This window comes from Dermochelys coriacea, chromosome 5 (assembly GCF_009764565.3).
Source record: "Dermochelys coriacea isolate rDerCor1 chromosome 5, rDerCor1.pri.v4, whole genome shotgun sequence".
NCBI lineage: Eukaryota > Metazoa > Chordata > Testudines > Dermochelyidae > Dermochelys > Dermochelys coriacea.
Window position 1 is genome coordinate 38109697 of NC_050072.1, and position 20940 is coordinate 38130636.

The 20940-nt window shown below is 37.6% G+C and overlaps 1 protein-coding gene across 7 annotated transcripts in view; it reads right to left on the reverse strand.

Annotated features, from left to right (window-relative positions):
- The window catches only part of PDE4D (phosphodiesterase 4D), a 1154521-nt gene that overhangs the window by 23875 nt on the left and 1109706 nt on the right, over positions 1–20940 (reverse strand). Inside the window, exon 1 of one of the 7 annotated variants that reach the window (XM_043515459.1) lies at positions 2839–3287. The exons of the other annotated variants lie outside the window; for them this stretch is intronic. Coding sequence (XP_043371394.1) covers positions 2839–2886 — 48 coding nt within the window. The 5' untranslated portion in view covers positions 2887–3287. Of the gene's footprint in view, positions 1–2838; positions 3288–20940 lie in introns of those variants that run through there. 7 annotated transcript variants of the gene reach the window in all.

Consider the following 20940-nt stretch of genomic DNA (forward strand, 5'->3'; position numbering starts at 1 on the left):
ACTGAATTTTCATTTGTGTCTATGTTTATTTTATTCAGAATTTATTCAAACATTATTTTGTTAGAGGAGATAAAATACAAATGGTATTTTTCTAGTACTCTGTGCAGAACACTTTGCAATGGTTCTTTGGAGAATGTTGACAATTTCTTGCAGTATTAATGTTTTCAGTCAACACTCATTACATGCATGTAACATTTCTCTGGGGTTATATTTACAGTGGGTTGAACCTTGAAGTCTCAAGGATGGTAATTAGGTTCACAGTAAATTTATGGTAATAAAATCATTTGGCTTGTGTGTTTAATTTTATATCTACAGCTTTTTCTGGTTAAAATTTAAAAACTTCCTGATAGTTTTTGTGATAATCTTTTTGTGATAATCTTGTCCTCAGCACAAAGCTTTAGTAAATGGGCTTCTTGCAGGAAGATGTGTATGTGTTTGAATACACTGAATCCCGCCCACAATAAATACGGGGGGCATATACCCTGCCATTCTGCTGCAGCTCAAGGGCTGTATTAATGGCTGCAGTCTACTGCACCCTCCTGCACCAACAGAGAATTTGTGGCTATTGGAAACAGGTAGTTTTGGACAAACTGGCCATAGCCTTTCCAATCCGTCAGTCTCTGTGCTTTCATGGACAAAGTCATTGTGGAACATTGATTAAAACAATTAAAAAGATAGTTCTAGAACTAAAATAAAATAAATTAATTTTCTGTAGTGTATTTGTAAATCTTTACATTCTAAAAACCCCCCAGATGTGACAGAAAAGCTATTTAATATCGACCAGCCCTACTGGCTAATTCTCAGTCCTTAGTTACTCTTTACTAATGCAAAACTACCTTTCAATAGGAGTCTTGCCTGATTGAAGATTTAATGTTTGAGCCCACAGTGTTTAATAAACCCCAAGGTCATGCTTAAGGTTTTACGTACAAGCTTGCTAAATGGAAATATATTGTATATATCTCAGCTCTGAGATAAATGACATTTATTGGTGTAAAGAAAGATGCTCTTGGTAAACCATGTAGGAATATTCCATAGGGACAATCAATTTTCTCAAAAATATTTTAACAAAATATGAGGCACTTTCCAAAACTACAGAAATATGTAAAGCAATTATCCAGTAACAGTTTTAAATGTGTTATGGTTCACTGTATCCAGGACATTCTTTTCTTCTTTAGAATTTCAGAAATGTCCTAAATTCTATAAATATTTATTGTCAGAAGACAAGATCACATCTTTATGGCTGGAAGATTTCCCCAAAATACATACATTCTGCAAAGTATTTCTAAATATAATATACCAAAATTCTTTTCAAATACTTATTCAGCTTCTTAGCTAAAACCATTGTCTATGCACACTGTATGACGTTACCATGCACAGAAGACATATTTCATCATGTCTAATCAGATAAGGCTGCTATATTGCCTACTAAAATTCAATTAGCAAAAGATCAACCCATTTTAAAGACTTCAGCAGAGAGATGGAAAACTGGTTGAACACCTGTGTTTTAGGAAATATTTCTGAAAGAATGTTTTAAAATACTTAACATTTATATGTATTCAGGAGAATGGAAAATAATTTCAATTTAGATTTTGATAAATGATAAGAGAATCCAGCTAACTGGCATAATGGAAAACATTCTCTTCACAGATGACTGAACAAAATATTTGAGAATATACTGTAACAATTCTGCATTAGCAGAGAGTAGATACAATGACGTAACAGGGATTTTCCATTTCTCATTTTTCAGATTCTAAGACAAAGCTGTGATTCTCTTAGTATTAATACAACCGAGCATAAAAAATCCTGTCCTAAGTGAAAATGTCTGCATTATATTTAGCAAAATAATTTGGTTCCTATACTGGACTGTTTAGTTTAGAATGAATACACAATAACAATTTTATTTAAAACACTATGATCTGGAACAGCTATTGCATGTTAAACGTCTGATGATGAAGTTATATTTTAATACATACTCCATGAACAAAATTAGTAAGGCAATTCAGATTTTTTAAATGCATATGCAGCCACATAACTAGAAGACAAATAAAGCCCAAATATGATTTTTTACTAAGTTGATTCTGCACTGTGTGCTAATTAGCATACTGTTTTAATTCATCAATGCAAAGCTTTCCATAGGAGATAAGCTGCTTTATATTTGATTTGCTAGCAGTATTACAGGTTAAAACTAATTTGAAGTTGCTCTACATTCAATATAGTTCAATACTCAGAGAAGACAATTTTCAGTCTCTTTGTGCTTTAAAGAAAACCTTAATCAATAAGATCTCTCTCTTGCTCTCACACAGGTAACCAGAAAATGCTACTTAAACATACCATTCATAATTGCAGTTATTCAGCTAATAAAGAACAGTATGAGTCATATATTCACCCATTATTTTCAACCTATTCACTTTAAATCACACATTCCTTAGCATATGGTACAGTATTTCAACTTTATTTTCTGGAACAGCTTTTTCCTGTCTGAAAAAGGCTATTTTTGTACCATGATTCTGTTAAAATATTTTTTTTTAAAATAATTCTACTGATTTTCTTTTAACTTTACATAGGCAGATACACACCATGTGTTTGGTCTAAATAAGGACTATGCCTTTATCACCTACTTTTTATTATATATTAATAATATTTTTAAATAGACAAATATACCTTCTGGGAAAGAATGTATACAGTGTGGTGCACTATTATTGCTCAAAGGGGGCTCTCTTTTCTGATTCTCATCTTCACAATCATATTACTCACCCTCATATTACCCCCAAACAAACATACTATCCATTATTCATACATTGCAAATCAAAATTCTTAAAAGATAAAACAAAATCCTACCTTTATGTAGCCCCAAGAAACTGAGAGTAAATAGTTTGCTTCAGGCATTTTTGATTTTTTATACTACCAGTTTAACTAAAAATATTTAGTTCTTCTCTATCTGATACTGTAAAAGATGCTCCAGAAAAAAGGTTGTTATTATTATTTAGTTACTTTTTCTCATCTGAAGGTTCCCTGCAATTAGGTAGATATGAGGTATTCAGACGTGAAATCCAATTGTGCGATCTTCTGACTGCATAAATGCCATTTGTAAAACTCCAGACGTTCAAGGACTAGCTTGAAGAGACAGATTGGATGAGTTGAAGAAATATCTAAACAGCTAGGGATCTGCATATTTCCTGAACACCAGGACTTCATGAATAATGTATGTCAAGATGCTCAGCTGCTGGAAAGACTGGTTCTATCAACAGCTACCAAATAAGGACCCCAGGGAAAGTCACGAACAGTGTCAAGTAATCCCTCCCACAAACCCCAACTAAGAGCCAATTGTATTTCATCCTAAAAGATATAAATGCAGGGGATAAAGACATGCTGTATGCTAATTTCTGATTGGTTAACATGGGTGAATCTCCTGGGAACAGGATATTTCTTCTTTTGTATGCTAAATTGTATTTAATAATGGCATTCCTGCATTTAGCATTAGCTCCACTCAAAAAAGAAAAAAAAAGACTGATTAGCTTAACTTTTTTTTATTGTCAGTATCATTTGCCAGCTCTATTCAGAGGGAACATTGAACCTATCCAAAAAAAAGGTACAGTAGGTATTCTATACACACATACTGCATGTCATTTGTCCAGTCTCTTTAACTTTCTATGTGGGAAAGGAACACATCTGAATATTATGAGTAAAGAAAACAAGAAGAATAAAGCGTCCAGGATTCTTAAACATATGTGACCATCTGTAGCAATGAAAATGCTTTTTCTTTTGATGCCATCTGAATTTAAAAACAGATCAATTCCTGCTTGGCCATAGATCAGTCTGCTAACTCAAAACGTCAAAAATCACCTATTATTAAGATGGAACAAGTCACAAGCCAACCTACAATCTTATAATTCTGAATACACATAAAGCTTCCATGCAGAAAGCAGAACAAAGGCACTGTAGTCATGAAATTCTTGCTGTAGCTATTCGACTTTTCTTTCTAGTGTCATACCAGATTAATGTAATTAATTACAGTTATACCTCACAGAAAAGAAGTGATTAGTTAAAAAGTGATGCATGTCAATGAGCTGACTCAGAACTCTAAATGAAATATGCGTGCATATGCCACTAGGCAAACAATTAAACTCAGAAAGATGAATAAATTATTTGCACCGATTGGTGTAAAACTTGTGCACTACTGCGACAAATTTCAGAGTCTTTGTTGTATGATAAGAAGGGACAATTTTCTAACATGACAATGGTGATATGCCTAAAGACAAGATGAATGAGGTACAGCATTCAATCTTAGCCCATACTGCTGATTCATTGGAAGATGCTGACTGACAATAGTCATGAGGGAGCTTTTGGCTGAAGTGGTTTTTACCCCACTGAATGATGATGCTAGAAAGCAATCTCAGCAGTGCTAAGTGCTTGAAAGGGAATCAAACCCTAGAAAAATCACACACACACACACAAAATGAAATTAACAGATCTCCTTACAGGAGAACTGGAATGCAATAGAAATATAAGTTTCCGAGTAGTAGCCGTGTTAGTCTGTATCCGCAAAAAGAAAAGGAGGACTTATGGCATCTTAGAGACTAACAAATTTATTTGACCATAAGCTTTCGTGAGCTACAGCATACAAAAGATAAAGTGAGCTGTAGCTCACGAAAGCTTATGCTCAAATAAATTTGTTAGTCTCTAAGGTGCCACAAGTCCTCCTTTTCTTTTTAATAGAAATATAGCAAACAGTTACAGTTACTACATACCTCTGGCACAATGTACAGTATATTGATAAGGAGAATATTATACAATGACATTTTATTATATATTTCAAAAATGTAACAAGATTTGAATGAGTAAATTACTGAAAAATATTGTCTTACACAAACAGACACACAATCCAATGTGCCTTACTTTTCTGGGCTTATATAGGGAAATTGTCTATAAAATATTTTACCTTTGGAAACACAGGTTGGCTACTATAGCCTCTGCAGAGTATTAAAATGGCTCCAAAAAGGTATTTGAGGAAAAAATCTACAATATGAAGAAACATTGTCATAGGACCGAGCTAACCTACTATAGAGCACTTTGAGTTATACGTTAGAGAAGTGCTTTTTACTTAGTATGAAAGCAGCTGGCCACCTATGTTGTATTGTTTTCACACTCTTAGTCAGCTTCTGCAGATGAGCACTGCTGCCACCTATCTGGTACCAAATTTACAAATTAAACATATCTTTTGCTGATTTTTCAAATTAAATATGGTGAAAATGATGTAATAAAACTTTGGTCTTAAAAGTTACAGAAGAGTGCTATGAATAATCCCCAGACCCAATTTCCTTAAACTTTTTGTTTGGATTAAATGGGCACAGGTTATTGCCCTGAGATGTGAATGCATTTTCTGACAGATTTCTCCTGTTCTGCTTTTACGGCTTATCTGTGGCACACTCTAATTTTCAGGGACTCTGCAGAATGCTCTTAGAAATCTGGGGATGCGGAAGGGGTTGGGACCAGGCAGTCCAAGGGTGGAGAATTATGCAGGGCCAAGGATTCACATTTTTCTTCATCAGCCCCATAAACAAGGCTGAGAAAAGTTTAATAGTCAGGGGCTCCAACACCTTTTCAGTGGCCATCCAATATGATTCTTTTTAAGAGTCTGTGGGGCAACTTTGGATGCTTAATACCAGGGACAGATGTTACAGTTCACAGAGCCAGCAGGAAATTCTCTGCCTCTTAACCTACTGTTGAGGGAGGAGGTGATCTAAACCAGTGGTTTTTAAACATTTTTTCTGACAACTCAGTTGAAACTTGTTGATGCCTGTGACCTAGTGGAGCTGGGGATGAGGGGTTTGCAGCGTGGGAAGGGCTCAGGGCTGGGGCAGAGGGTTCAGGTGCGGGGGGGGGGGTTAGGGCTGCAGCATGGGGCCAGGAATTAGGGGTTCGGGGGTGGGAGAGGGCTCTGGGTTGGGGCTGCAGGCTGTGGGGTGGGGCTGGGGATGAAGGGTTTGGGGTGCAGGTGGGGGCTCCGGGCTTGAGGAGGGGCTCAGGGCTGGACAGGGGATTGGGGCATGGGATTGGGGCTGCAGGCTTTTTTCCGATGGCTCCCAGTCACCAGTGCAGCCGGGGTGCAGAGGCAGGCTTCCCGCCTGTCCTGGCACAGAGGACCACGCTGCGCCCTGGAAGCGGCCAGCAGCAGGTCCAGCTCCCAGGTGGTGCGCAAGCAGCTCCGCGTGGCTCTCACCCTCAGGCACCGCTGCCCAGCTCCCATTTGCCAGTTCCCGGCCAATGGGAGTGCAGAGCTGGTGCTCAAGGCAGGGGCAGAGTGCGGAGTCCCATAGCCCCCCATCTAGGAGCTGGACCTGCTGCTGGATGCTTCTGGGGCACAGCGCGGTGTCGGAACAGGTAGGGACTAGCCTGCCTTAGCCACACAGCACCGCTGATGGGACTTTTAACGACCCGGTCGGTGGTGCTGACCAGAGCCACTGCGACCCAGTACTGTAAACCCAGTTTGAAAACCACTGATCTAATCCATGACATGGAAGGTACTACATTAACAACCAACATATATTTTACTGTGTATTGGATGAAACCTGCATTCATGAAACTCTCATTGCAGTGAATTGTAAGAATGATCATTAAAAAGGTAAGTTTCTAGCCAGTGTTCTTATTTTGCTATGTTAAGTCTGGTTCGAGAGTTAGCTAAAGATAGTCCTTAAATACAATAGGAAAATTTTTTCTGTATCTTTGCTAAAAATACAAAAGCTGTGTCAGGGAAGGAATATATTTAAAGAGCTCTTTAAAAAAATTATGCCTGCTGCTATTGTATCTGAAAATACTATATTTTACTGAATATTATTCTCTCGATTTAAGTGAGGACACATTTACTTTAAAATTACAATTTAGGGCTTGTCTACACTTAAAATGCTACAGCAGTGAGCTTCAGTGTAGAATGCTGAGGGGTTCTCCCGTCAGAGTAGGTAATTCACCTCCCCAGGAGGTGGTAGCTAGGTTGACGGAAGAATTCTTTTCTGTACGGGAACTTAGGTCGGCTTAACTATGCTGCACAGAGGTGTAGATTTTTCATGCCCATGAATGACATAGTTAAATTGACCTAATTTTCTAGTATAGATCAGGCCTTAGTAAAGAAGAGAATTACATTTATTATCTAGAGAATGTTAAATTCCTGTGGTGAGGTTTGTGGGTTCATGCAAGATTTTGCAAGTTTTTTTTTTAAAAGATATTTACAGGATTTCTATAAAACTACATGAATACTTTGCTGAGTTTGCAGAATGAAATTCCTACAACATGCAAGAGCCTAGCAATCTTTTCAGCTGACGACACTGAATGTTACAGTGTGACTTATATTAGTAGTGATTTAAACTGTTGATAACTAATTCACACACCATGGAATAAATCTATAATTTGCTTTAGAACCATTAACCCATCCTGATAGGAACTGGCAACTCACCCAATATATTTCACCATCTCATTTTGCTGGTGACATTAACGTGTCACCTGAGTTTTGGCTGGGAGGAAAAATATTGTGGACCACCTCACAACTTCAAACTTGGAAAATTCACACATATGACTTGTTTATAGTAATCTTTTTGGCTGATTCTCGTTTTCAGTTCCCAAAGTTGGAATGAGTCACTAATGGGTCATAGGAGATTGTGGAGGACAGAAGCATTTACAGTAAATAGCAGTCATATACAATAACCACCTAGGATAAAATGGGACAAGGAAAGAACAAACTGGGAAATTCAGGCACTCAAAAGATGCTCTTAATGTACATAGCAGTAAAATGGGATATTCCAAGGATTCTCCTCCCCAGATAATGAGAATGGTAAAATTGTTAATGACGCAGCTGTAAAAGCAGAAGTGTTCAATAAATATTTTTGTTCGGTATTTATTAAGAATCAGAATGATTTGCTTGTATCACATAAGGATGATGAAGTACTTTCTAGGCCACTAGTAACTAATTAGGATATTAAACAACATACACTAGGGATACTGGAATAAATATTTTTAAATCTGCAGGCCTGGGTAAGTTGAACCCAAGAGTCCTAAAAGAGCTGGATGAGGAGAGATCTCTGGCTGCTGATGTTAATTTTTAATAAATCTTGGAATACCAGGGAAATTCTAGAACACTGGAAGAGAGGTAATGTGCAATACTCAAAAAGGGCAAATGAGATGACCCAGATAACTATAGCCTGGTTCTGAGGTGAAATAATGGAAAAGCTGATGAGATCCAATTAATAAGAAATTAAGGACTGCACTACAACTATGGCCACTCAACATGGTTTTATGGAAAATAGGTCTTGTCGTACAAACCTGATTTCATTCTTTGAGATTATAAAAGTTTGTTAATGAAGATAACTGTGTAGATATAAAATATTTGGACTTTTGTAAGGTGTTTGACTTAGTAACACATGACCTGTTGATTAAAAAATTAGCATTATAAAATATAAAAAAGCACATTAAATATATTAAGTAAAGGCTAACTGACAGATCTCCAAAAATAGCCGTTAATGGGAAATAATCATCAAATGGTGGTATTTCTAGTGGTGTTCTGTAAGGATCAGTACTAGGCCTGACAGTAGTCAACATTATTATCCAGGACGTGAAAGTAAATATAAATCATTGCTGCTGAAATCTGCAGATGACACAAATACTGGCAGAATAGTAAATGATGACGATGACGATAGGGCAATAATAAGGAGCGATCTGAGCCCATTCAAACAAAATGTATTTTACTGCAACCAGATGCAAAGTTAAACATCTAGGAAAAAGGAATGCAGGCTATACCTATAGAACGGGGGACTGTTGCCTGGAAAGAAGTGACTCTGTAAAGGCTTTAGGTATCATAGTAGATCATGAGCTCCCAGCATGACGATGTGGCAAAAAGGGCTAATGTGATCTTTTGATGTACAAACAGAGGATTAGCAAGAAGCAGTAAATAGGCAATTTTACTTTTGTATATGACATTAGTGAGACCATTGCTGGAGAACTGCATCCAGTTTTGGCGTCGACATTTTTAAAAGGATGTTGAAGAACTGGAGAGGGTGCTGAAAAGAGCTACTAAAATTATTCAAAGTCTGGAGCAAATGCTTTACAGTGAGAGATTCAAAAAGCTCATTACGTTTATCTTATCAAAAATAAGATTGAGAGGTGACTTGATTACAAAGTGTTAAGTACTTGAATGGGGAGAAAATACGGGGTATTAGAAGGCTCTTTAATTCAGTGAAGAAGACATAACAAGATTGAAAAGCTGGAAGTTGAAGCCAGACAAATTCAAATGGGAAATAAGGCACAATTTTTTAACAGAACAGAGTGTGATTAACCATTGGATCAAACTAACAAGGGAACTGGTGTATTGGCCATCTCTTGATGTCTTCAAATCAAGACTAGATACCTTTCTGAAAAATATGCTTTAGCCAAACACAAGTTATGCTTTAGTTAAATACAAGTTATTGGGCTCAATACAGGAGTAACTGTGTGAAATGTAATGGCCTGTGATATACACATCAGTCTAGATGATCTAATGGTCCTTTCTGGCCTTAAACTCAATGAATCCATGAGTATTTGCCAAAACAATTTTAGGGTGGATATCATATCAAAAGAATCACTGCAATAATTACTGTTAATTTCAGATTGTTCTTCAGAAATCTCTCCCTTCTTCAACAGGATATTAACTTCCTAACTATTTGTAAATTAGATGTAAAAGTATTGTAAGAATGAAATGAATCTTTTAAATAAATTATGCTGCTTTGCTTGTTTAAAGATGAATGGGCTTTCACATTAAAATAAACATTGAACCAAAGTGATGGTGGGATGGGGTTAGCTAAAAGGTTGGATTGCATTTAGTCAAGGATTTCTCAGTTCACCACAGGAAATTAACCCATCTACTGTGGGACCTTCATCATGCAAGAATTCTAACTTATAAGGAGATAAATCTCAAAGGATACTTAGACTCCAGTGCTGTCAGCCACCAAAGCATCTTGACTCCTAAGGATTTAAAAGCTGTACAGTACATTTATAATGAAATCAGGATTATCATTAGTTTAAGTTATCTCAAATTTTCCTATCATAAAGGAAGCAGCAGTAGATACCTAGCTGCAATTCAGTTAAACTATTTATTGATTCCCTTTAAAGCCTGACACACCAGACATATTTAGAAAAGTTCAACATCAACCAAAATTTTATCTCCATTTTGCAAGAACCACAAGTATCTGATTATTGGGTTCTCTTCTTATCAATCCTGGCCATAGAACAAACCAAGGGCAGTGATTTAGTCGATATGAGGAGAGGTCCACAGGCTTTAATTCCAAAATTTTGCAGCTCTTAGAAAAATGTTTCATAATGTTGCCCAAATGGCCCCCATGGTAATAAATAATCATGGAAATCTGCAGATATTCTCACAGGAGTCCTGCCTATGGGCTATCTGTGGAGCATAACAGAAGAACCTACAGATTCTACTTAATAAATGATTTTCAATGATTTTTTTTTAAAAGAACCAGTATAATGTTCTGACAAGCAGGAGTATATTTCTGAGGAACATCGAGTGATAAAGGGAGAAATTATAGATTTTCTGGAAGACTATGAGAATAGCCTCAAGTCCCTAAAATATAGTATTTGCATTCCTTTCTGGATCAATACCTCTCACAACACACCTTTTAAGATCCATATGTCCTACCCATACCTTTCACAACATGGTAACATTTAGTAAGGCTTTTGATACTGTCTTGCAAGACCTTCTCATAAACAAACTAGAGAAATACAACATAGATGGAGCTACAATAAGGTGGGTGCATAACTGGTTGGAAAATCATTCCCATAGAGTAGCTGCCAGCGGCTCGCAGTCAACCTGGAAGGAAATATCGAGTGGGGTCCTGCAGGGATCAGTTCTGGGTCCGGTTCTGTTCAATATCTTCAGCAATGATTTAGATAATGAGATAGAGAGTACACTTATAAAGTTTGCGGATGATACCAAGCTGGAAGGGGTTGCAAGTGCTTTGGAGGATAGGATTAACATTTCAAACGATCTGGACAAACTGGAGAAATGGTCTGAAGTAAATAGGATGAAATTCAATAAGGTCAAATGCAAAGTACTTCAGAAGGAACAATGAGTTGCACACATACAAAATGGAAATGACTGCCTAGGAAGGAGTACTGCAGAAAGAGATCTGGGTCATAGTGGATCACAAGCTAAATGAGAGTCAACAAGTGTAACACTGTTGCAATAAAAGCAAACGTCATTCTGGGATGTATTAGCAGGAGTGTTGTAAGCAAGACACAAGAAATAATTCTTCCGCTCTACTCCGCACTAATTAGGCCTCAACAGAGTATTGTATCCAGTTCTGGGCACCACATTTCAGGAAATATGTAGACAAATTGGTCCCTTCCAGTCCTATCATTCTATGTGGTGTACCTCATCCAGTGCATTAAATTTCCCAAAAACAACTCTATGGATGAAACCAATCACTACGCTCTCAAACAAACTCACAAAGAAAAATGATAAAAGACAAAAACACCATATCATATGTGGGTGAACACTTTTCACAAAACAATGACTCCATATCCAAACTCTTTGTCCTCATTCTCAAAGGAAACCTGTACAACACCTTCAAAAGATGAGCCTGGGAGCTTAAATTCTTAGCTTTGTTAGATACTAAAAAACTTAATAAAGACATTGGATTTATGGTTTATTACAACAATCTGTAACCCACTAATCCCTCCATTTTGTCCTATGACTGCAGAGGTGTTAACTGGCCACTCCACCTTGAATAGTTTATCAGGGTATGTCTTCACTGCAATTAAACACTTGGGGCTGGCCAATGTCAGCTGATTTAGGGTCACGGGACTTGAGTTGTGGGCCTGTAAAACTGTAGTGTAGATGTTTGGGCTCAGACTGGAGCCCAGCCTCTGGAACCCTCCCCCTAGAATGTGTGTTAATTATTTATGCCAAACTATTTGTTCAATCTTGTATTTAGCTGTGACACTCTGAGTAGCTTTCCCAGACTTGAAGAAGAGCTCTGTGTAGCTCAAAAGCTTGTCTCTCTCACCAACAAAAGTCAGTCCATTAAAATACATTACCTCACCCACCTTGTCTTTCTGGCTTCTGTCAGCTGAGAAAGATTCTGAAGGATCAGTCAAAAGGAAAGACATATAGCAACATTTGAAGCCTGAAGAAAAGAACATAATGCAGGCTGGATTGCCACTTTAGTTACTCAGATGCAGTGCTTTGAACTGTCATGAAGGGAAGACAATTTATGATTTTGGTTTTTCACTCCATGGGTCAGTAGCAGGTAATGGGGGAGCTGTAGCAGTTACATGCTTAGCCTTGAAGGAAGGAAGACCAATTCTTTTTATCTGTCAACTGCAAGCTCATGGATGAAGCTTCACCAAGAGGGTCCAAAAAGAATCCTGAACAGTCACTCTTGACCAGAAGGATGATGGCTGTAGTGCAAGCCATATGTAGTGAATGGTGCAAAGTTAAAAGAAAGACAGACTCTGTGCAAAACACAGTTTAACCCTTCATAGTCTTGTTTAGTTGTCAAAGTCATAGGTGCCACAAGCAGAATTATATATTGCAGTCTTCTCAGCCAAATAAAAATGCTGTTTGAAAAGATCAGAAACATTTATATTGAGTTTTTAAACACTAAATAATAGTAATCATCCCCCACATGGCCTCCTTTTCCTATTGGTAGCTAGCATTAGACTGTTTTCACCGCATTGGCCAAGTTCACCTAGGTTTTATGTTGGAATGCACCTTGGCAGAAGGCCTTCCTCCAAAATGGAAAGTCTGCTGAGTGCAGAGGGTTATAGAAATAAAAACTCCTGTGAGCCAGGGTTTGTGTATGTATGGGCCCAACACAGTCATCAAATAGTTTGACATTGGTCAGGAAGGGGGTGTGAGTAGGGCAGCTAGAAATGCACTGATTCAGCCAATCACCTCAGCAGCTTCTCCATGAGCTTGACCCAACTTCCTTAGATTCTATATAAGACTGTCTTGTAGGATGAGACAAAATTTAGAACCAAATAGAACAAACCCAAGACCATGCCTATACTAGGGATTTGTTCCGATTACAGCCATCTGTGTCCAGCGATCAGTGTAGCTCAAGAAGAGTGAAGCTCCACTGGGGGCAGGCCACTGATGGCTGTAATTGGAGCAAATCCCCAGTATAGGCAAGGCCCATGGAAAAAAGCTCAGCTTTAAAGAACATAATTACAGCCTAATTATGCTGTTGCAAAAGCACAACATCAGCAGTTTAATATTTTTCAGAACTACAGCCATTAAACCAATATTATGGTTTAAGCACCTCCCATTCCTAGCATGGCTGTATTTGGAAAATGGTATATTAATCCTGTGGTTTGAGTAACATTAGTTTACAAAGCTGAATAGACAAAATGAAATGTATTCTGTATTATGACTCTTTTTGGGTGGGGAATGGAGAATAAAGAGTAAAACCCAGCATTTACTCACTGAGATGTTCAGTAAGATGTCATGTTCTTTTATTCATTTTGAAAAAATATAAACTCTTGCTGTATAATATGTAATTCAACTTAATCTGTTTGTATTTACTGCCCTCTAGTGATAATATAAGCATTAGCTATTTATATATTTACTTTATGGTGTTTTAAGAGCCCAGGCTTGCAATGTGATCTACTAATGTGGTGACCTGCATCTATACATGATTGGGTCCTTAATCAGTACAGTAAATATAGTCTTCTCCACTTTTTTTTGATGGTCTGCTGAAAGCCTTTTCTTTTTTCTCATCAACAGCTTTCCCTTATGCAGAAATGAGGATGGAATGACTATTCACTTTACCAGAACATTCTCTTTTCACTAATACAGCTTTCACCCACACAACTCTTTTTACATAGAGTATTCATAATACTTACCATTACTTATTATAATCACAGCACCTTGCAAAATGAATATGGACAGCGGGCCAGATCCTGGCCACCAGTAACACTGCTTTGTGCCAGCATCTTAAAAATTCTTTATCAGGATAGTTGGGATTACCTTGGTGTAGGGGATTCTCCAGCTGGGTAGAGCTGGCATAGCTAGCTCTATGTCATTTTATCCCAGCCACTGCGCTGCAGCAATTCCTGGCTGGAATGACAGCCCTGAGACAGCCACTACAAAATAGAACATATTAGAGTCCACTCCTGATCCAACTTTAATTTACCCTGGAGGCTGAACCAGTATTCAGGAGTCCCAGGGATTAGGCAAGCATCAAGTTTGTTAAAGTGATCTATGCCCCTCCACCTCCTCAAATGAGAGGTCTGGTTCTATTCAATATCTTCATAAATTATTTGGATAATGGCATAGTAATTATAAAGTCTGTGGACAATACCAAGCTGGGAGAGGGTTGCAAGCACTTTAGAGGACAGGATTAGAATTCAAAATGATTTTGACAAACTGGAGAAATGGTCTGAAATAAACTGGATGAAATTCAATAAGGACAAATGCCAAGTACTACATTTAGGAAAGAATACTCAATTGCACAAATACAAATTGAGAAATGACTGTCTCAGAAGGAGTACTGCAGAAAAGGATCTGGGGCTTGTAGTGGATCACAGTGACACATATGAGTCAACAAGGTAATACTGTTGCAAAAAAAGCGAACATCATTCTGGGATTAGTATGAGTGTTGCCAGCAAGACATGAGACTTAATTCTTCCACAGGACTGATAAGGCCTCAGGTGGAGTACAGAGTTCAGTTCTGGGCACCACGCTTCAGGAAAGATGTGGCCAAATTGGAGAAAGTCCAAAGGAGGGAAATAAAAATGATTAAAGGTCTAGAAAACTTGATCTACAAGGAAAGATCGAAATAATTGTTTTTGTTTACTCTGGAGAAGTAAAGACTGTGGGAGGACATGATAAGACTCTTCAAGCATGTAAAAGTTTGTTATAAAGAGGAGGGGGATAAATTGTTCTTTTACTCACTGAGGACAGGATAAGATGTTATGAGCTTAAATTGCAGCAAGGAAGATTTAGCTTAGACATTAGGAAAAACTTCCTAACTGTAAGCGTAGTTAAGCATCAGAACAAATTGCCTAGGGAGGTTGTGGAATCTACATCATTGGAGGTTTTTAAGAAAAGGTTACACAAACACCTGTTATTGTTTTTGTCTAGATAATACTTAGTTCTGCCCTGAGTGCAGGGGACTGGATTAGATGACCTCTTAAGGTCCCTTTCAGTCCTCCAAGTTCTAGGATTCTATAAACTCCATATTGATGATCTGGGACGGCGTGTCTAATTTCTCTGAATATTTGCTGCCTATTGCTGAATTCGATCAACAGTCTTAAAGCTGAAAATAGTAAAAATAAATTAAAAGGGAGACAATTTAAAAAAGAATTGATATTCTAAAATAAAGATGAAATGAAAATTATGACTAGAACAGAAATACAGGAGTACAACTATTTGGATGTTGTGTATATATCTTCAAACTAAGTGCAGGAGCAACCAAAATGTATGCATAATGCTGGAAATTATATATTTCAAATCAAGCCTTTGGAGACAAGTGCTGATCTTCAATACATGGCATGCTTCTAAGGAGATATTATAAAATCAGTTGCTGTGCTTCTGAACACATACATAGTGATTGGGTATAAAAATACATTATGATGATGATGGAATTCTAAACAATCATTCAAATAAATGGAAATTTACTGAAGTTTCTCAGCTCTTAGCTGTAAAAAAGGCCAGGCTAAAGAACAAATTTAAACATGAGAGCAGTTTGGGAAACAAAGGTTTTGTTATTCCATCGAATTACTACTGTGAAAAGCAGCTGTTGAAAATGGAAGGCTTTCAGCCTCACAATTCTGCCTCCGAAAGAAAAGATTTACACACACATCCCGCAGCCCTAAAAATCTCATCTGTACTTAGACATATGTCACAATGTAACATATGTATTGTATGCTAGCACCTTAACAGGAAAGTAATTCCATGACTGCTCAGTTACTTATACTTTAGCTGTGGATATGTTCAAAATAAAATAAAAATTCCCTACAATAAGGTCTTATTTTTTGTACACTGGTGCTTAAATTGTGCAAATGCTAGTTCAAACCGTTACTCCACTACAGAGTCCTAATTCATTAAAAAGAGGCATGTTGCTCAACATGCACCAATTTGTTTTGGTCACAAGTTTTCCCTTCACATAATAAAAATGCCAGCACAGAAATCAATGGTATGATCAGCATGCACTGTACATGAAGTACATAAAGACAGATCAAAATAATAAGAGAGTTATTTGAAACACTTCATTATTACTGTAAATGGGGTGGAGGTGTTAGCTTTTGCAGAATTTTATCTTTCTTATCTGAGGCATTTTGAAGGCATCTGTCCCTCTACAGTATTTCTAAGGGGCACCTGTAACCTCTGCTTCCATGCAGCAAACAACCTAAGGTAAACTCTATTTCAAGACATCCCTAAAAGAAAAAGCAAAATGACACACAAAGGGGCCACATCTCATGCTCTTAGTTCTTCCTTCACTATTTCACCCTGCACTGTTCCTTTTGATGGTTTATTTACAAAGTATTATAAAAGATCATTTCACAGAAATTATAGTCTTTGAGTCACTGAATAGGAAAACAGGCAGAAGAAAGTTATATAATTACTGTCAAATATCACAACTGAAGCACTGATCTTAAACGATTAGCAGTAAGATAATTACACAGAATTAAAATGATTTTTGAGGAATTCTTAGGTAATCTAAAAAAAAGAAAGAAAAGAATCAGAAATTAAATACAAAAGCTCTAGTAGATCATCTAGTACATTCCTTTGTCCGGTGCTGGATTGTTCCCCAGAGTTTTCCCCTGTTCTCCAGGGCTTTGCTCTATATGCTTTTAATATTAATAAAGGTGGCTTCCAACCTTAACCTTAACAGCTAATGCAGCTAATTTTGCAAAGCACAATCAAATGAAAGGTTTGAGATTTGATGGTTCATGGGTTTGGGGTTTTTTTTTGTTTTGTTTTGGTTTTTTTTGCTTCTCATGCCACTAGTGTATGGGTCAGATTACCCTTAAAGCTAGTTGGGACGCTGCTTTGGAAAAGAGTTTGCCTACCTACTGATGGTTGAGCGTTATGTTAGAGGAGAAATAATGGCCCAGAATAAAGTAGTGGGTTAAAATACCATTCCTGTTTACTGCCCTAAGGACACAAATGTATGCTTTATAGCACTGGAAACAGGTGGGCTGTGAGATATCAGACCTTAGAACTATCACTGATCCACTGAAATGCCAGGGTTTTTTTTTTTTTTTTTATTAGCCCAGGGCAGAACAATCCATGTCCTGGACATCCAAGCAGATTCTGAATGCATAGTATACAAGAGAGAAAAAATACAACTTTTACCATTTTCCTTTGTCTTAGTCTCTTGTTACTGCAGCAGTGACATTATTGGTAGCACCAAGGAACTGGTATCACAGTGCTATTATGAATATGGTTACTTTATTTTGATTTGCATTGTATTAAGAAAAATATTATCTCTTGAAGATTTTCACAAAAAGAGAAAATCCCTATTGTAACCTTCAGTTCCTTTGTTAACAAAGAAACACTCACAACTACAGCCGGCTGTCAGACAGTCCTTCCATCTGGAGAATGAAGGCCTGCTGTAAGCCTCTGTTCTAGACTCACCCAACCAGGGAATGAAAAATAGAAGTCCCAACTACAGGTCACATAACATCCCTTTCTTCAGGGCTTGTTTATTTTCAAAAGCATACTCAAAACCAGAACAAATCAACTCAAACTACTGGGTAATTCCTTTTATAACCATGCCCAATCAGCCACGTGTCAGGCAAGGACCCAGTATTTCCTTACATGCCAGCGCACCTTTACACCTTGTCACACCTACCCTAAAGACTTTTCAACTTGCCATAGTCAAGGGACCTCATGATTTGCCTGTAGCATACCACACAGGACACCATTCACACTGAGAACTCATGCCCTCCTATGGCCAAGACTCCTCTTGGAGATCAACTTTTCAGAAAGAAGAAGGACTTCCCTTCCTAGCAAGCAAACCAAGGTTCTAGTCCATATGCCCTACCCATCTGCAGTCTAAAAGTTTGGGCCATTTATCTAATGTTTTTACAAGCAGTGCATTCCTGGGAGATCAGGTCAAAAAGTTGTGATATACAGAAGGGACAATTTAAAAAGTATTTTTCAGCACCAGTGACATAACATTAGAGGAACTCAATATAACCCTACACTTCCCCTTCCCCTTAGAAATTGTACCAACACAGACCCTGTGCACAGTGACTTGTGCAGAAATAACCAACCATAGCAACTCACTGGACACAAGATTAGACTAAAAAAGAGAGAAAGTGGAAAAAAAGTCAAGCATGGGGTCAGAGAGAGAGGGTGGGACTGCCTCCCTGAGTCCTTTACAGTGATCACGGCCAATGAGTGGCTAATCGTGTGGCCCGCCCATATGCCCATTTGCCATGGAGACCACCATTCAGGAGGCCATGTCACCAAATCTGTTGCTCTTTCCCTTTCCAGATCTCCACTGCCGCCAAGGAGAAGGCTGGAATTCAGGTCTAAATGTTGATGGCCTGTTAGAGGGCCTGGAAGCCTCAGCACTGCCATGATTTCCTCTCCTTTGCCTGCCCACTCTTCCTTTAGCTGCAGGGATAAAAGAGTCCTTTCTCCTTTGTTATTTTCCTCCCCCTCAGTGGCAGACAGACATATCAAACTGCTAGGCTCAAATTCAGCGGCATGAATTGGCTAGGATTTATTTTCTGATCATTAGATTGCCAGTTTTCTTTGCTTTAACCAAGGAAATATTGCATGAACAACTAATCTGTGACTGATTCATGTGAGTTCCTTTAATTAAAAACAAAACAAAACATATCCATATTTGAGTAGCAAATTTAAAGAATAGTTCAAGGAAAATGTAGTTTCTTGCAAAGACTGACATTTCAGCCCACTTGTTTTATTGTAGAAGACCTCTGGAGTCTTACACAAGTAAACTTTCGCTCTCAGGTAAACGTCAATGAACAGAGGCATCTCATGTTAGGCAAAGTGTATTATAGGAAATGACGAAGTATGAAGATAACCAAAGCTACATAGTCTATGAAATCATATGCTTATTAAAGGAAGTATACAGAACATAAGCTAACTAGAAAGACATTTTAAATGACTGCAAGATAAAAACATTAGAGAGCTGAAAAGCAGGGAGCAAGTCTTGTGGCAAGTGCATCTAGGGACAAGAGACTGTTGATACAGTTTTTCCTGAGGCAACCCACAGAAGTATGTGAATAGTGGCAGATGAAATGGAATAAGTGAAGCTAGCTCTTGAAGAAATGATGCTGATAGCTCCCATGGACAACTGGCCAAAGAACAAAGATACACATAGACCAAACACTGAAACAATGACCTAATGGCTATAGTTGATGTGATCACCAAAAGTAAGGAGCTGCCAAAGAACCAGGGATTGCAATTTGTTTTGCAAGCTTTAAAAATAACAACTCTCCCCTAAATAGGGGAAATACACTCAGTCAGAGGCCTGTAATCTAACCCACACAAACAAGTTAGGCCAATTCAAGAGCTATGACTGGTAGACTGCAACCTCACCTTCTCACATTCTTTAATCAGGAATGAACTAGGTAAGAAAGTTGACATTTACATCAATATAATTGAGCATCTCAATGTGATGACCAGGGCAGTTCAAACAGCTATTGTTTCAGGATCTTTGAAAAATCAGGCCTCAAAAAAGGTATTAGGTTGCTGATCCTGGTCATAAACATGCCTTACAGAAGAAAGATGGAGAAGCTAGCAGTAATATTGGCAATATAGCCTGATTTATGCCTCCCAATTTCATGAGTATACTTATTTCATTTTAGCTTTTCAGAGATTTTCACTCTCAGGATACTCAAGAAAATAAGAAGTGAATGAATTGTGACTAATACCACATGCCTGGAAAGGCGTAAAGTGTTGATAAAGAACTTAACTATGCAATACCAAAGTCAAAGAAAATGCTAGTATCAATAAGGAATATTGTACCATGAACGTACAGATCTTTCTGACACCAGCTAACGAGCTAATGGCTGGCAGCATGGGGATCACTAGCACTTGTCTTTGTTATCCTAGCTAATGTAACTGTGGATGCTTTTCTGGGGGCTTGTCTAAAGTAGAGAAAGTTTTACCAGTTGTATCACTACAATTATACCAGTATTACCCCCGATGAATATTTTGTTATTGGAAAAAGAATGGCTTTTTTTCATTAGGCTTAAATACTTACAAAGAGACATAAGCTAAATGGAAAAAAAGGCACTTTTATACCTGAGCGTAAGTGTCCATATAAGGAATTATCCCAATTTAACTATATCAATTTAAATTCACACTTTAGCTTATGCTGATATAACTTTCTTGTGCAGTCAAGGCCTTAGTAATATAAATATCTTTAAAAAAAAATTACTAAACTTTTTTCCCTAACAATATTCCGTGGCAGAGAATTCCATTAGTTAGTTACATATTAGACTGAGAAGAATTTTGCTTTATCCATTTTTGCCACAGATTTCTTCTCAGTTATCCAGTTTATACTTGCCCTTAGGGTACATTCAGAAATTATTTATGGACATACAAGGTTAAATCCAAGTAGGGCAAACTCCCTGCTTGTCACAAACTAAAAACAAAAAGGAACCTCTTATATATTGGGCCTGCTATTCAAAAGTTCATCTTTTTGTCATGACTAGTGGGGAGCAAACAAATAGAGTATGTGCCTTGGTAACAAGCAGCCTCAAAGCATACTGAGTGAACATCCCTTAAAGAGCATGTTCTAGGAGGACCATAAATGTTGCACTTACGCTTCAAACAAGGCCAAATATAATAAAGGAAATATGCAAAATAAAAGTGGGTTTTTAATGAAAACTCATCATTTAAATTTAGCTAATAGGGTTTGGTAGTAAGGCAGAAAGTAGAGGGCATGCTTACAAACTGTTTTCTTTGGGACCACA